The sequence below is a fragment of the Pomacea canaliculata genome, linkage group LG5 (genome assembly GCF_003073045.1).
Source record: "Pomacea canaliculata isolate SZHN2017 linkage group LG5, ASM307304v1, whole genome shotgun sequence".
In the NCBI taxonomy this organism is placed as follows: Eukaryota; Metazoa; Mollusca; class Gastropoda; order Architaenioglossa; family Ampullariidae; genus Pomacea; species Pomacea canaliculata.
This window is the reverse complement of record NC_037594.1, coordinates 17,834,806-17,853,119: the sequence shown is the minus strand read 5'-3', so window position 1 is coordinate 17,853,119 and position 18,314 is coordinate 17,834,806. Positions and strand designations below refer to the sequence as shown.

The following is an 18,314-nucleotide window of genomic DNA, read 5'->3' as shown; positions in this document are numbered from 1 at the left end:
CTATCGCTCGTCTTCTTTCTCTTAACACACACACACACACATCAGATTGAAGACAGGGGGTTGTTACGATATGAAATACAATACACAGGTCAATTTAATTTTGTATACTTTATTTCTGAAAACCCTTCACTAAGTTATATTAGCAATATCAACATTGTCATGCAGTTTTATGTAAATTTAATAAAATAGCAACACCTCTCATAATCTTGCATACATCACACCCATACATTCAGATCCCAGTGGATCCCAGACATCTTTGTATTTCTTTATATTAAACTACTTAAATTAAATAGCTTAGTTTACGACTTCATTAAAACGTTTAGTAGGGTCATAGGTCATTGAAATATTATTATATTTTCTGTAATGCCTTGATGCTGACAGCTGTTCACTATTACTGTCCTCTCTGCTGTCCTTTGTCACTAATTTACTCTTTCTGTTTCTGTGTTATGGACAGTACACGGTATCACAATGACACTCAGTAGTATACAGTATACCCGTTGTTTTGATAACCATAATCTATCCCGAGTTTTGCAAGTGATACATATTCTAGTGAAAGCATAGACAGCATTTTCTAGAGACAATACACTCAGTAAAATAGAAAACCTAATAATTGCTTACGAATACTGCTAGAACTTACTTGGCAACTGCAATACTTGAAGACTTAGAATGGTTTTTAAAATGTTGCATCTAACAGCTAGGAACAAAGGTCACTTAGCTTACTTTAAAATTATTTAATTTCTTAGTATATTTCTACAGAAAGCTTGTAAACAACCTTAACACGCAAAACTAATGCAAAAATATTTTAGCCAATCATATTTATCACAAAATGTAATATAAACCATACTTTTACAAGTCTTGCTTCTCCTTGCTCTAATAAATAAAAACATCAGGACCTTCTAGTTTCATTCACAGGCACAGCTACTTTCCCAGCAAGAGATCTCATCCACATATGCACAAAAATTCTACTAATGAAGCGAATTCAAATGTTTAAGCGATTGTAATAGAAAAGTTGGTACCAAAGCTTTTCTTCTGAAATACCAATACACAAAACCGTTTTACACCCAACGATTCACCCTCGTGTTCATAGCATACCTGAGGCGCACAGTCATAAATAAATAGCTGGTAGCTTGGATGCAACAGATAGCAATGCCACACACCCACAGTCACAACAACTCTTGAAGCCAGCCAAGGTTGCACTTGCATGCACTGATAAACAGTCTATTTGTATAAAGAATTATATTTTAGTCCTCTAAAAGGCAATCATTCACTCAGACGGCTATCATATACATGCATAATACATTTATAAGGTCGACAAGAAAGGGACGGGGTGGGAAAAACCAATCACAAGAATTCACAGTCTTAGGATCAGTATTTTCAACTAGTGGTGCATTGTTTATGCAGGTAATAGAAAATAAGTTTAATAGTTTTTTTTTTTAAATTGAGTTAATTATTTTTAAATTTGTAGCACAAAGAGAGCAAGAAAACAAAATTTATGTTGAGACCCCAAAATCCTGAAACATTCCTTAATTGGCTCGTCCACGTCTTTGACCTTTCAACTCAAAAAGGATACAACTATCGCGGAAAAAGAAACAATGCGAGAAAAAATAACTTGGCAGAGCAAGCCACAGACGCAAAATATCAAATGTATAATTATAAGTCTAGTGTGATAACTTAAGTGACAAACTTAAGACCACCAGTCGTTATCTTTCTGGGAGGGGAAGAAGCACCGGTTGTGATATTCGTGACCCTTCTTGGAAATTTGTTTCTAGGGTACACTTTTGTAAAATGAACTTAAAGAATCTCCATCAATAAATAAGGAATGTGAGTACAAAATTCAGTCGGAAAATACATTCATATATAAGTGGGCCTGAAAGTATACTCGCTATCTTCGACACGTTTTAATTCAATTGCCAGTCTAGAGTCATAATTCACTTATAGTTCGTAGCATGATATAAATAATGTATACCTGTTAATTTACTTTCAAAAATAAAAGAAAATGTTGATTCTTTCCCCGTTTCACTTTCTTCGCCTCTTTCTGATTTGTACGATATTTCGTAAGAACTAGGTGTTCTTGTATAAATTAGTATTAATTAATTACTACTTACACTTACTAAATTTCTGACGACCGATTTAATCGGTACTATGCATTGACAGATTAGTCAAAACGATTCTGGAAAGAAAACTACTTCGGTTTACAAGCAATCCCCTGTGGGCGCTGTCTTCCTGCTGGTTTGTGGAAGAGTTAGGATGAATAGCAGAGCCTTGAGCTCTGATGATACAATCAGTGGCCTGGTCTTTGAAATATAACTTCCGTCAAAGATGTTTTCAGATGTGGTCATCTCTCGTCTGCGCTGCGAACATAGTATGGTTTTTCCGTGCCGTAAATCTTTTTGCCCAGACGATGAACGCCATCTTGGACACGGTAGACAGTCATGCCTACGATTTGGATGAAGAAGGAGAAGGCGTAGAGAACCCCGTTGAGGATTCCGTAGGCGCTGATCTGCGAGCCTGACTTGAAGGACCACAAATAAAAAAACGACAGACCTATGACCCACAGCAGGTTCAGGACCATCACAGCGACAACCACGCGGAATCGAAGGTTGCGAAGCCCCTTGGCGAGGTCCTCCATGCTGAGACCGAGGTTCACGTTCTTTCCAATCAACTGGACAACGAGTCGAGTCCAGAAGCTTTCCTCCTCCGGGCTCAGAGACTTGATTTCCTGCGAAACGGCGGCGGGGTCTTCAGATAGGTTTTCTGTGCAGACATGGAAATATTTTCATCAAAAAAGATATCGTGCAGGATTAAATTCCTGTGTCTGAACTAATAAGTGTCCACCTGTACACATTTTAAGCTACTGAAGAATCACACGTGATAACGCCATGCTTGACAGAAATGTCACAATCATAGTACCGAATAATAATTATTTTATATTTTTAAATAAAGGATGTATCTTGTCTTTTAATCAGCATTATCTGTACATTTGCAAACCTGTCGAACTGTGTAAACTACTCAGCAGCTCGGTAAAGCAAAATTGGTTTCAACATTGGAGTATCAAGGCAAACACTGCAGTTCGACCGTCAGTGAAATGACTGGGATTTTCCGAAAGAAATTCTCTGTCATGATGAATTCTTCTTCAGATTCATCCTGGTCTAGAAGCTGTGTTAAAAGGCAACAAGCCCCTGGCGTGTGCCTGTGATCTTTGCCGCCTGCTAGTAATTGCTCTCGCAGGTAGACACAGAGTTAAGATGCTGTCTGAACACATCGCTCTACGTGGGACCATGAGGCCACTTCCTCTTAAACATCTTCAATAATCACTGTATTTCTATCTCTCTTTCTGCCTGACTTAGAACAGCCTTTAGTCTAAAGGTGCATCTGTGTGCCATTCTGAAGAAAAGACTATCTTCACTCTAACTGACGATGCCAATGGCAGACAACCTCACTCACTTTCCTGTTGACAATGAGGTTCGTGCAACCTTCACTGTTGTCATGCTCCTTGAATATCAAACTGTGTTACTCAGCTTACCTTCGTCATGAATGCTTAGTTTGAAACAGTCTTCTGTTAAGAGGCTGTCTTAATACAGCAGACAACATTAATTTAATTAAATTATTCTTTGTGAGCAAACAGTCTTACATACCACAGCTTCCTGGATCTTTGGCTTTTTTCTGTTTTTTCCTCCTTATCCGTGGGAAACAAATAAGCTTTGGCACCTTAGGCTTTTGCTGTGGATACAAGAAGAAAAGCACACTGACTTAAAGATACATGTTTTACTAAAAATGTGAATCAAAACAAAAACAAGAAACAATCAATCTGTCTTTTTCAGTATACTAGCCGGCTTGATACACGTGTGAAACGACCACCTGTGTGATTGGCACCTGACTACTTAGGGAAAGTAAGACAAAAAGAAGAGAGGATGGTCATTATCTCTTCCAACAACTACGACAGTAAGGTCACTGGGCTACATTTACCTTGTTTTACCTTTTACACTTTCCTTAATATTATTTTGTAGTAATTGTTAAACACAGTACGACTTGTACTTAGGAACCCAGTTGGACTCACACCACACAGTTTGACTCACATTGTCCCTCGTGCCCCACGACTGGTCCACAATGTTACAGAGGGCATACAGGGGTAGCAACATGTACATTGCCGGGAAGTAAAACAAGTAGACTATTCCGTAGACCAGGATGTAACACTCTTTAGGGTGCATGAGCGCCGCGTAGATGAGAGAGCCGGTCAGCGCCAGCAGCAAGTAGTGCTCCATCAACGACAGTCCGCCCAGCTGGATGGCTGTACACATAGACAGGGGGAGGACTTGTCAGTAAGAGATAGGGCTTCTCCTCCTTCTGGAGGATTTGTGTCATAGTGGTTTTGCCAAAGTATGAACAAACTAAAGTATTGAAATAATGGGCAAATTCCTGTGGGACTTTATGGAATGATGGATTCAAATCAGGTGGACTACATGGAGAGACTTTAAGCCATGTTTTCCCCCATTTTAAACTTAAATTTTTCACTCATTTACAATTTTTCCTTGGGATGAAACGTGTAGCAATGACTGTAACGTGTTTCTGACGTGATTGTAACGTCCTATGCGCCCTCTGTAGGAACTCACACTTGATCATGTCGATCAAGACGTAGGCGCCGGCGCCAATGACCACGGCCGCCATGCTGATACCCAACACGATGATGGAGAACTTCGTGACCCGCACTTGTACCTCAGGAGACAGAAGGCAGCAGGTCAGGCCGTACAGAACGAAAATCATGGCCATGACCGGGGTGGTCACGTGGTAAGGTGCACCAGTCAGCAGCTCCACCCCAACCTGTTACGCATTATCATCATTATCAGCAGTAGAAGAAGAGAATCAGTAGCACTACGCACAAACGAATTACTGAATAAATAGAGTTCACTAAGTGTATTTTCTGAGTAAAATTTTAAAAAAGGCAATCCAAAATTCTTTCTACGATGACAGTAATGCACAAATTTTCTATAATTTTTAAAGTAACCAGATGATATGTACGGACACTGGCCAGACTATAATAAAGTTAACTACGATCCAAGAATGCAACTAACTTTCATTGGTTAGGTCCCGCCATGTGACCTGCCCCCCCCACACACACACACACAATCAAAGAGCGATGATCGGAAGAATACCGCACCGTGAGCATGACGACCGTGGTGCCAGGTGAGAAGATGACGATGATGAACAGCTGGACCAGGTACAAGGCGTACATGAAGGAGAAGCAGCCGTTGCTGCGCATGAGCCGTGGCAAGTTCCGGAAGACGAGGAAGGAGTTGGCGAAGTCGGAGAGGATCCAGCGGCGCCTTTGTTTGATGAACTCGCTGATGGAGTCCGGGCAGTACGTGCTGTTAACGGCGTACGTTGAATAGCGCAGCTTCCATCCCTTCATCATCATCAAAGTGCACATCCACCTGTCCTCGCCTGTTGTTACAGGTGCGGAAACAGTCTCCAGTTACTGACGTTCTTTATTTGATTCTCAATCCACCTCTTCACATCCAACCTCCACGACTTCTTGATAATTCTAAAGTTTTTAACGAATTTTACTAAAAGAGACAGGTGTTCCTTTCACGCAAAGCAAGCAAGCACCAAACTAAGGGTGGCGCTTGGCGATGATGGTTCTTTGTATGTTTGCAAACCCGACCTTTCTCTAATTTGAAAGCTAATTTGAAAGTAATTTGTGGCCATCCGAACAATGTTGGGCGGAATCTTGTAACCGTGTGCACGGGCTTTCGTTATTCATCAACAGTTTGGGAAGAGCTGATTCACTGGTGATCAATAGAGAAAGGAGATGGCTGAGGGCCAAATGTGGGACAGGCAAAAGGACTTTTCGTCATTCAGTAGCTCAACAACATCTGAATAGTTATTATTTAGTACCCTAACAATGCCTGTTTCCACATAATATTAAAGTAGCCTGAAAATACTTGTTCCCTTTTAATCATGTATTAATTTATTTATTTCATCCAGAAGTACCAGTCGTAGAAGAGATCTGACACCAGCGGGACCAGTCTCCGCCCTCGTGAGGACTCCAATGAAAAACCAGTCCATTCCTTTCATAACCTTACAGTAATTATCTCTAATTATTTAGTTGCCTCGTTGTATTCTTTTAATCATCAGGTGTATGACAATACCTGTATCTTTAGTGAAGACATCTCCAGCTCGAGTAGTGGGCTCTGAGTATTTGCCGACCACGTCGTTGATGGCGCTGGCGCGGTAGAGGCTGAAGCAGCCCGGACAGCACATCACGGAACCGATCACATTCTGGGCGCTCTTGATCATCCAGAAATCTGCCCACAGAAACAGCATCCAGAAATAAATTCATAGAACCTTTTTATCTTCAAGCTAAATTATCCATAAATATACCTGCGGTAAAAGTATCCAAAAAGCTGTGGCTGCTCACCTTTGGCGTATTCGAAAATCTGATACCAGACGATGGGGTTGATCTTCTTGCCCATGGGGTAAGTCCTGCCACACGCGGCGCCCAGCCTCAAGTCTTCGTTGCAGGCATTGACCAGATCCAGCACGGCAGTGTCCGAAAACAACATGTCCGCATCGGTGGCCAGTATGTAGGTCTGTTTGTCTAAGCTTTCTGTCCTTGCTCGGGGCAAAGGACCTGTGACAAAAATTAGCTTTATTGTGAAAGTTATTGCAAGTGTTGTTTTCTGCAAGTTGATTTGGTAGTTAGATAAACAGTCGCTACAGCAAGTATTTTGTTTGCTTATTACACTTTCCTATTTTGTAAAAGTTATATTAAAATAACACTTAATATCGCTTCTGCCAGACGCTTAACATCCTTTCATAAAATTAAGTTAGTCCCCCATCAAAGTAGACCAACGCCAGCAAAAATTGCACTGTTAAAGAAATCACTCGCTTTTAACATTAACAAGGCGATATCCCTCAAAATTTAGGAAAATTTTGCTTACAGACGGTGCCTCGACATTTCCAGACGCATCTGCGCTGTTGGCTTGGTGGGGTCCACTGTCAGGCAGGGTGTAGACGGGTTCTGGAAAAATCTCCACCACTTCACGCGGCGGTAGAGAGAGGTCTGCCGATGTGGACTCTCCTTCTGACTCGTGCATTGGAGACGCTCCCAGAAACTTGCTCACGAACTGCGGCAACCACTTAGGGGGAGCTTCTTCGTCCTCGTCAGGGACGTAGGCCGGGTTGATCTTGCCCTGGTGAAGATTCCCTGACAGGAGGCTGCTGTAACTGCTGTCCCGGTTCAAAGCGGGGTCAGAGGCCATGGTGTTCTGGCTGTCGTCCGGCACCTTCGACGTCTCCTTCTGGCTGGAGGAGTCCGAAATATCGTCAGCGATGTCGATGCCTTGGTCGGAACTTTGCTCCGACTCGCACCGCTCTTCTGTGATCGAGTTCCTTACCGAGTCACGGTTGCCGTCTTCCGAGGCCTTCTCCTCCACCTTCAAGCCGTTGAGTAGAGAGCGAATCTGGAGCAGAATCTCGCTGTTCTTATTATCTGCTCCTTCGGTGGCACTGTTTTTTTGAACAACTCTCATTTCGTCGATTGCTTTTCTGGGCATGTTCGTAACACTTTCCCTGCAAGTAGCTTTTATCCTATGGTCCAGGATGTACTTCATGTACATCACTTGGCTCCACCTTTTCTTGGCCTTCACCAGAGAGGAGTCCTTCAGATGGAAGAACAGGGGCATGCCCCCAGGGAGGATGCAGACGATCTGTATTCCCGAGGGTGTCTTGTTAATGGCACTCTCTGTTCTCGTCAGCGAGAAGCACTTCTCCACCAGCGACATTAGCTGCAGCGCGAACTCGTTCAGAGTCATCCCGTTGGCGCCGTTGTCGAGGAAGATGTGGGACTCGAGATACACTCCGGCAGCTCGCAACTTTTTTGAAATGGAAACTCGTGACAGGCTCCTCAAGAGCTGTTCCATTTCGTAGTCTGCCTCCCGGTACATTGTCGTGCACAGGAAAACGCGGCTTTGCTTCTCTCCTACCTTCATATATTCGCCGAACGCGATTGAGAACGGGTTGTAGTTGAGGAAGAGGTTCTGGTCAAAGCAGACACTGTTGTAGTTGATGGCCAGGAAGCTCTCGATCTCCGGTCTGAACAAAACGTGTGCGGGGTGGAAGTAGCTCTGTCTCAGGGTCGCGAAAGGGATGAGCCAAAGAACAGCCGAAGCTGCAAGAAAAGCAATTTCGGTAGATCGCAGTTGGCACGCCTCGAGGCCGACATCAAGAGGCAAGGCTCCAGTGCAGGTGACTATTAATAAAATTGTAGCAACCAGCGTGGATAGGACGGTTGGCAGCACCAATGAGGAGCGAGTGGCCGTGTAGTACGTTCCCAGTCGGGTGTGCGCGCACGCCAAGATGTTGCTAAGCGAGTGGGCGATGAGAGGGTACACCAGGATTTCACGCTGGTGAAGCACGAGGAAACCTTGCCACAGTGACTCTGGGGCCTGGCTCAACCGCCTGTCCGTGGCTCCTATAGCAGACGTCAGTATAGAGAAGCCGACCAGACACACCACCTTGACAACACACAGCAGCAACGTCACGTTGTGCCGCTGCGCGATGGAGGACCTGTCGGGAGACAGGATGTGGCGGCGGACGGGCTTGCACCAAACCACGGAGAGAGCCAGGAGGCTGGCTACCAGAGCCACAGCCTCGGTGATGTCCACGAGGTTCAGCACGACCAGCATGGCTGGCCAGAACGACGAGGCCGACCATGCCGAGGAAACACAGAACGCTCCCGAAGGCGCGACACGCTAGGCTGCAGCTGCTGGATGAGACCGCTTCTAGGACACCAAGAGGTTTCTGGGGAGGAGACCAACACGCGACAGTCTGAACACTGGACGGTGAACAAGTTAGGATGTAACACATCCATCAAGCATTACAGATTTCAATTTAAGGTCACTGCACTTTAAGTTCAAACAAGTATTTCAATCTTTCAACCAACCTCTGACCTTCCATCATTCTTCTAAACCTTCGTTACTACCTATTCTACTTCCTGTCCTTGTTCAAATGTTTCTAATTTATTTCTTAGCTTTCTGTAATTTAAACAAGTTTAATTGTATTTTATTATCTCCCCACCTATTTGTGCTCAATCACACTTTCTTTAATAACTCATTTTGCTGTCTGCTACATTTATGATGAACAGTATATCGCTTCTAAAGTTCACTGAATCTTCAATGTTGTTGTACTCACTCTGCTCGGCCTCCACTGGTCCAGCAAAGACTGCAGCAGCAGCACTGCATTCATGAGGGGGAGGACGATGTACACTGGCAACGCTGCGGCAACCTCCGTGGTAAAGAATGTCATCGCGGCTGACTCCAGTATGGCAATAAGGATGTCCTGAAAACATCATCAGATCCAATGCATTGCGATTGATCACAACGCGGACAATATCTCTTTAAACATTTTTTATTTAAAAAGTCTAGTTTGTTGCTAGTGCTTCACAATAATAATAATCGTGTTTTTTATTTAGACATTGCTTTTAAACTTGTTTTCCACATTCTTCTGTCGTGTTTTTTCGTTCAAGAGTTCCAGTGTGTAAACAGTTCAACACATCAAATCAACAAATGCAAATCAACATATCGATATGGATGCACTTACCAGCACGACCAGGCGAAAGGGCGGCCACTGTACAAAAGAGCCTGATACTAACAGAGTAGAGCCCCATAATGTCCGCGCTATCGAGACTACTTCCGGTATCACCATCACCAGACACAAGGTCGCGTACCTAAAACAGAATCAAAAGTTTGTTCACAAAGTATTTCTACGGCTTGTTGTTTGTGAGTATTAGAAACGTAAACAAACCTGACTGACCTTTAATTTTACCTGTTGTTATGTATGTTATGTATCTACAAAATGTTTTAATCAGTTCTTCGGATAAAACAGACATCTGAACAGAACACAATTGGGGCGCAAGGCCCAATAAAAATCAAGACTAGAGTATGTAATAGTAAAATTGATGTGAACTGTCTCAAAGATGTAGAACCATGTGGAAACCTTTGTTTACATTGTGTGTGTTTCTTCAAATGCGTCTTCGTTGTATGGAGAAAGAAATTGGGGAAATCTTGCAAGGAGCAGCAGCAGCACTAGTTGACTGTCTGCAGGCAATGTGTACAAGACTTTTCAAAAAATCATCTTTTATTTCTTACTTTTTTAAATCACTTTAGACAGGTAGGGACTGTGAAACTGAGCAGCACTCAGCCCATGCGATGACCGAGAGAGTGTGAAGAGCAGAAAAGGAAACCAAAAGGTGACTTGTTATTTTCTCAGCCGAGCTCACATGAACCTTGCCGCCTCCAGATGTCAGGCTTCACTTTCACACTGACCTTTTGACCCAAGGAGGTGCTCTCAACCTGACTTTGAGGTTAACATACGTTCATTACATAAGAGCTGCTTGCTGAATACTTTAGTCCGTGTGTTCCTTGCTTACAGATTTGTCATCATGAGAGTTTTTCTTTTTTCTTTTTGATTACCACTAGTGTTTAATTTCTTTCAAGCTGGTTTTTTTATCTCTTCCATTTTTTAATTACAAATTTAGAGCTTGGTAGCGTTAAATATAAATAAATCTTTACACATTTGGCAGATATGAGAGCAACATATGGAGAGGCTATAGAATTTTATTTTTAAGATTCAAATTATACTTAAACTTTACTTCAAAATTTGAACATTTAATGATCCACAAATTGTCCTACAGCATCTTACTCTCAAATACTGACAAACAAAAAAAACTGTGAAGGAAGCAGCTGACTAAGCCAGGAAGTTTGAATGAACGGGCAAAGTCTTCAAATAACATGACCCTTGAGGGATGGTTTCAGGGAGCTTTCTGTGTCTTCTGTCTGAGGCGAAACTTTATTCAAAACCCTAAAGAAGGCCCGAAGTGCTTTTTTAACAATTTTCAGTAACACAGTGGACCCTGCTGTCCCTTGGTGGCGGCTGGACGTCTCCGTCCAAAGGTGCGATGGGAGCGAACCACGGCTGCTGTAAAGACACTCATTATCAAGGAAGCCATCTTTACACCTTGCAGACTGTTTGTTTGGTCGGCAAATACCAGCATCCTCCCTTTGCCGAACTAGCGACCCCTGGCGTCTGTGACGAGAACGTGCTATGTGCCCTGCAGCGAGTGGCACACCTTCCACACGGTCTGCTCCTACAGCCTCGTTTTCGTCGGCTCTTCAACTCTAGCACCGCGTGTGCACATGCGATTAGTCTCTTTTACTACAAACCATTGGTTCTCTCGCTATGATGGGACAAGAAAGATGAAATATGACTGACCCTAGAGAACCCATTATGAACAAAATATACGAGGTGACCCCAAATGACTGGGCCAGAGAGAACAGTAATGTTACTGACACACAAGACACAAGGTCTACAAACACTTTCAAAATGTCATAATGATGTTTAAAAAAATATATATGAAGCATCTGAAGTGTATAAATATAAAACAACAAATAAATAAGTATAGAGGGAAAGTAAGCAACGCAAAAACCGTCAATAAATCCTCCTTGTTGAGTGCTGTGCTGTCGAGAATAGACAAAGATGAGCTACTTCTGTCAAGTCCACTGAATTGCGTCCGTTTTCTCGGTGAAATGTATATATATATATATGCAGTTTTGCCATACAACATATTTACAGACGATTCTGTTGATTTTTCTGTGACTGATTTTGATACCCGCCTTCTGCATCTGATTCCCATGCGCACGCACTCACACAAACATTTATATCCACACGCATCCCCCCAAAAAACCTGGCATCTTCAAATGAGCCATTATTCCAAAGGAAGACCTTTGAAGTCTTGTGTTTCAATGTAAGTAAAGCTGATAAGAAAGCATCAACAGGTCCATTAGGTCGCAAGTGTAACGCAGTCCGTTAGCAGACTGCAGCACCTGGGTCAATGTTTGATGTACATTAAAGACATCCCGAGAAGTACCTTCTTTTGTCGAGTGACTTCCAAAGGCCGAGGTGCTGACGCAGCGACCTGTCTGCACACACTCGCGAGTAGTCACGTGCTGAACGTTACCTGTCCTCAAGGTATTGCACTGTACTTACCATTGGTTTGTAGGTGGATGGCTTGCAGGCCCACAGAAAAAGCAAGCTCGTCTTTGACACTGTCATGACAATGGTTCCGGATATTGCCAGCACGCAGGCTGCCACCATCTGCAAAAGGCACGAGATGATTTTAGTATTTTTTTGAAACGAATGAAGCAATAAGTAATATATTCCATTTAGTAAACAGTTGATAAAACATAAAATAGTTTTTTATTCACTAATTTGTAGAAGTCTATCGAGTATAATAACTTCATTTGCATATCGTGAGTTTGTTGTGTGTGCGTGCTTGCTTGCAATAGAGGAGTTGTTACAAAGACTTTATCGATGACGTGTGAGACCTGTCAATAAACTTCTATCCACATTCTCCTCCACCGATCGACAAAAAGTTTCTTAGAAACTCGGGGTATGTTTGCTATTTGTGGACATCGTGCCCAGCCACTAACAATTCATCTGTTTCCTTTTTTAAGATGCTGTCATTTCTGACGAGCACGGTTCGTCTTGCACTGCACTCGCTGACCTGCCCAGCGTGCACCGCGGCGCGAGTGTGTGTATGGTTAGTGCCAGTACCTCACGATCACCTAAAGGCAGGTGGGGAATTGAGGTACCTGTCTCCTAGCCGCAGCAGGTGAGCTCTGCAAATGTCACCCTCCGAGCAAGTCTAGCGGACAGGTCCGTACGTTCGCCTCGTGAGGGCAAAGGTCAAGTTTGTACTACAGCTGCGCAACATTCTCCATCTTCTGGAACTGCGGTTGGTGTTGTTGCCTTCGACTTTTGATTACATACTCAGAATCTTTTTTCATACCATTTCGCGAAATATATATGATATATATATATATTCTGAGAGTGTTCTTTGGAACAGCCTCCCTCAGAACTCCAAAAGAACGGACTCCAGTCTGTACAGGTTCAAAGTGCAACTCCTACAACACCTTTTCCAAATTTTTTTGATTACATATCATAATTTCTATGTTTTATTGCCTTTTTTGAATTAATGTAATGTTTTTATATCTGCCGCTTAGTCCGAGGGCTAGATGTAAAAAAAGAATAACTTTAAGTTATTCTGTTACAATCGTAAATAAAGATTTGTCCTGTGAATATCTATAATGTGAGAGTCTTTTATCTCTCAGCTATGTGTGTGTGAGCGTGCTTGTGCGCGGGAGGAACCAAGTGAGAAGTGAGGAGCATCTTACAAAACTAAAAGCTTCATTCTAAATTAAACGCGTGAAATTAGTTCAAGATATTGACAGATGACTTATTCAACTTTCCCCAAAACTCTAATATACTTACAGACTACTAAAGAATTCACCGTCAGTGAGTTAGGAAGACATTTTAGAAGCTTATGAAGAATACAAAAAAAAAACAAAAAAAAAACGGAGAAACTAAGAAAGGAAAACAAAAAGAAGAAACAAAGCAATGAAAGAAGGAAGGAAAGAAAGAAGCAAATACAAAGTTTAAGGCTGACGACAATCCTCTTCTTTTTCGTTTTCTTTTTCTCTGGTCTTTCGGACCTCCAGCTTCCGAAGCTGTCTATTTCAAGTGGACGTGGAGGAGCTCACACGAGGAGTTTACTCTGGGTTCAAGTAGAATTTCAGCCGTGTGTGTCAAACATCGCGAGCCGCCATCTTGTCCTGACCTCGAAGAGAACAGCGACGAAGCTTGAAAGCAGTTGCAAGAGAATGGAGCCCAAGGGGGAGAAGCATGAGGAGCGGTGTGGGAGGAATTCGCAGCTGCCTTGTTGCCCAACGGCTTACAACGCCTTCGTGATGGCGTGAGAGCCATTTCCCGGACTTGTCTCGGAAACCTCTTTTTCTTCACCTGCGCCGCTGTGTTTATTTATTTTTTTTTATTTTTTTATTCCAGGTTTGCACACAAATTCTCTCTGCTACATTTGTCTTCTCTGTTTGATCCTCTGAAATTGCTTCTTCTACCCCTTCACTCCACCCCCGCACCTTTTCAAACACTCAAAAAGATTGTTCAAGAGATCCGCAAATCAGGGGGATTGAGAAGTCGAGGCTTTACAAGTTTTTTTAATTCATCTGTGAGAACGAGGACTGATTTGACAGCACGAGGCTGTTTGGACTGGTATAGAAAGAGAATTATGATAGTCTCAGCTTTCCTTTAAAGGTTTACTGGTGTTATAAGGTTCCGCGAAAAGTGAGAGACCGCACCTTCCAAATAGTTTACTACGGTAGACCATTGAACCATATTTCAGGACAGCGTGGGTAGATATCACTACATAATACAGGGCTGTACACGGAAATCCTGTTGATCCCCATCTCTCTTTCATGCTTTTTTCGTTTCTTTACAAAACTGAGGCAAACCTTGATTTCTACGCAGTTATTGTATAGTCAAACGGGTTTGGCTTGGCAAGCGGGTAACATTCCTCACACTTGACAAACCGAGCGTGATCTACAACGTCTGCCTCCACCCCGAGACAAGTACTCATTCCCTAAACAACCTAAAAATAGTTAACGGTGTCCTTTACCCTCAGAATCTTTACGTCAGCTTGAACTTTCAATTAGTTCATCGTCAGGAAAAAAAAGGTGGGAGACATTTATATAATGGTTTAGAACCTGTACAGTAAGTTTACCGTCAGTAAAGCCAAAAAAGCAACTCGGCTGTCTATAATTTATTTCACTGCAGCGACAATGGTTCCGCTTCGTTGGACGTCATTCAACGGTCATATTTGGTGGGAATATTTTTTTTTAACCTCTCGGGCAGGAAATTCATGTTTTATTTTCGCACTTCAAAGTAAAAAAAAATTTGTATTTGCCATTAAGGTCATTCGAATTATTGAGGTCATTCCACTGTTGAGGTCATGTCCGCCTCTGGGGCTGGCACCGCCATTAAGGCTGTCTGTCCCCGACATTAAGGCTATTAGAGCTAATGGTAGTCCCAGGAGTCTCAGACCAACAATTTTGTTCAGGAGGTGACCATCTCTCTGGCTCTGGCTCTCGCCTTACCTTCCTGTAAGGAGTGCAATACTCATCCTGCAACTGGGTCAACTGGGGGAAGTACCCTGTATCACGCGATTATCAAACCGGCTAATATGTGGATGTCTTCCAGTTCGGATACCGTTGCTTGTAGCACTTGAAATCCATGTCCATTGGTAAAAATATCTATGGTCGCCATCTAGACGGTGTCTTCCTGCCAGTGAGGATGTCCATACTTTGAGAAGCTTGTAAATACTTTTTTTTTCTACTCAAACCAAGAGACATCTAGAGAGCTGCAATGTTATCGAGGATAATTCTCAGCCTTTCTCTATTACATGAGCGGTCCGGTGGCGCAACGGTTAGCGCCTGTCAGCAATACAGTGAAGGTTGGCTGCCCAGAGTTCATTTCTCGTCTCGGGCACGCTGTTCTTTCTCTGCACGTGGCATCTGTTTACAGGGCTGGCTGCTTGCCGTAATATAGCCTCAGTTGCTGGCACGGCGTAAAACACCAATCCCCCCCTTTCTCTATTACATAGAGATAAATCTTCTCGATCTCTTCTTTTTCTCAAGTAACCTCGCTCACTGTTCCTGTGTTTTCGCACAGGGTGACGAGGGCAAGTACCCAGCGGTTGATAGCACTTCGCCATCCATAAAGTTTACGAGTTAATGGCATCTGTCATTCGTGAGGAAACAGATTTTAGATGAAGTTTCTTCTTCATGACATTTGCTCTTTGCGGCAGTACACTTTTTCTGGAAAGTAACAAGGCTTCCGCAAACCTGCAAGACTCTGTCCATCAAGCCAGGTGTAAAGGTCACAATTTAGAAGATGCTCAGCAGTAGGGTTTCTCTAGAATAACTTGTGTTAAAGTCGATGAAAGCTATCGAGATATAGGTAATTGCAACCCATCTTCATTCACACACACACACACACAACTCACTCTTTTTTCTCAATCATTACTGAGATTTGTTACATAATATTATAAAAAGACAATATAATAAACATAGTATCAAACAGGTCGCTTAACATTTAAAAGCATTAGTAAAGAATTACACAAAAGCTTTAAGCGAAATAAATGTAATTAAAATATTTTCAAAAGGTAATAGTTAATAAAATAAAGAGGACAGTCAAAGACGATAAACGTTGAATTTCGGGTAACAGTCACTAAGTAAAAGTATTCATTGAGATTATTGTATGTTGCTGAACTAAATAAGGACACCTTTTCAGGTCAATGAAGATAAAAGATAACAAACCTTTCTGATATTCATTTTTGCTGCAATCAGCGTTTCTTGGAGGACGCTTGGGGATCGGCTGTAATAAATTCCACAACGATTTCTGAACTTTCCAATTCCACTTTTTTGAAGGAAAAATTTTGTTTGGCGCTTCGAAGCTCATACAAGCATCGTCCTACTCCTCATGTTTGACTCAGGTCCTCAGACGACTCCCTCTCTCTCACTCTCTCAATGAGCCTTGCATCCTGCAGGTAGCAAGTCTTCAAAGCTGGTGACCAGCTGTGGGTGCTGGCTGACGTCTGTGACCGGATCTCGCCCACCTTCAACGCTGCCAGATAGAGAGGCGGCGTGTTAACAAGAGGAGTAGGGAGGGGGACAGGTCTATTCAGAGCGACCACAGGAAGCACAAAAGACTTAAAACTATTTGTGACATCATCCTTTCATCACAGCTTGGGCACGACCGCAAACTCCCTCTATTGCGATAAGGGGGGCCGACGGTGTGCACCTTTGGCAGCGAACGGACCTCCAGCCTTGCCTATCAACAGCTGCCGTGAAGGCAAGGCACCAGATACTATAAAAAGGGGGATGGGCGGGGAAAGATTGAAAAGAAAGGGAGGGAAAGGTCTAAGGAGTGTAAATGAAGTAGGTAAGTGGATACATTGAAAAGTCAAGGTAATGGTGATGGCCGGGAAGAAGGGAGGGGCGCATCGTGTGAAGAACTTTGGGAGGAGGGCAAGAGGTGTAGGGGCAAGTGAACGTGCAGCGGGTGGTGGCCAATGGAGGATGAGTGCAAAGAGAGAGGTGGAGAGAGGGGGTGAAAGAACCGAAAAGGTTGTTGGGAGATGGATAGAGAAAAGACACGAAAAAAGGCGAGCAAGACATGACCTACGTAGGCGGGAAAGTAACTGGGACAGGAAGAGCCTTCTACTCGCGTAGCCTGCTGGGAGGTGCGAACGATTCCGAGGTGAGACGAGAGCGAAAACGAGGCGACCCTTGCGTTTCAAGTCTCTCCGACCTTCTGAGAAGTACAGGGGATTTGTCCAACTATGGAAGTGACAGGGAAGGGACCATGAAGCATCATCAAGAAGCAGCAATAGACATTTCGACAAAACGGCAGAAGGTTGAAAGATATCCGTCTAATGAAGCTTCCTTAGGGGGGAATTTTAGGGGGGAAAAGTTAAGGGGGGAAATCAAAGTGACAGGTTGGAAGGGGGTATTAGATAAGCAAAGTGGCTGGGAGGTGCCTGATGCCCCCCAGGGACGAGCTCAGCCAATGAGACTGCGCTGGTTTTCAGACTCATTCTCCCTCCTGTACGTGCACCAGTGAGGTGAAAGGGCGTCTCTGTTTGCAGGTGCTTTAACGGGTGCCTGCTTGTTTGTTGTCGTCTTGTACCCCCTGCCTCTCGCTACCCGGTGCCCTCCTACACATCATTCGTCACGACTGACGTCCAGTACTCAGATTTATGCAAGAGGGAGGGGGACAGAAGGTTGTCGGTGCACCTGTAGTGCCTCAGACTGAGCGATGTCCAGATGGTCAAAAGATGGCTGAAAGAGGTTTCCTTTGTTTTCTTCATTACTCATTTAGAAATGATAATAACATAACAACAACGTTGTGAGTCTATGTATGAACCTGTCGACATAATCTTGCGCACACTCATACATGCATACATATTGAGCTATTTCTCTTTACCACAGACAGAAAAACAAACAGGAAGGTGACAAGACAGAGAGGAGTAAAACTTATTCTTCTCTTCTATTTAGAAGAGTTAAAATTGTTCCTGCACGAGTTGTGAGGTAAGCACTAAATGGGTATACTGTACTTCTGAGTTTGTTTAATAATAATAATCAAATTTGTAAAGGGTATTTCCCAGTTTGGATGGAGCTGCATAGAGAAGACTACAAACAAATCACGGCCAACAAGTCAATAAACATAAAAGTAAACAAACAGATGATAGGAAAAAAATCTTCAGTTTCGTCTTTACAGTTGACGAGAACATACCTAAGTGTTTAATAAATGTGTTCAGGTCCTTCACCCTCCGAAAAAAAAACGATAATTTTATGTCCGTGTTATAATATGTATTTAATTTACAATATTTACTACATTAATACGTT

General features: G+C 43.0%; 1 protein-coding gene across 1 annotated transcript; it reads right to left on the bottom strand.

Moving 5' to 3' along the window:
- Positions 1 to 103: 103 nt before the first annotated feature.
- LOC112564043 lies at positions 104 to 16,702 on the bottom strand. The gene is made up of 12 exons (XM_025238609.1): positions 16,224 to 16,702; positions 12,043 to 12,150; positions 9,598 to 9,724; positions 9,190 to 9,336; positions 6,887 to 8,799; positions 6,416 to 6,628; positions 6,147 to 6,302; positions 5,156 to 5,439; positions 4,611 to 4,818; positions 4,077 to 4,288; positions 3,636 to 3,720; positions 104 to 2,754 (listed from the first exon to the last, which is right to left on the bottom strand). The coding sequence occupies exons 5-12, from the start codon at positions 8,682 to 8,684 to the stop codon at positions 2,336 to 2,338; spliced, it is 3,375 nt and encodes a 1,124-aa protein (XP_025094394.1). The 5' UTR covers positions 8,685 to 8,799; positions 9,190 to 9,336; positions 9,598 to 9,724; positions 12,043 to 12,150; positions 16,224 to 16,702; the 3' UTR covers positions 104 to 2,335.
- Between the last annotated feature and the right edge of the window lie 1,612 nt (positions 16,703 to 18,314).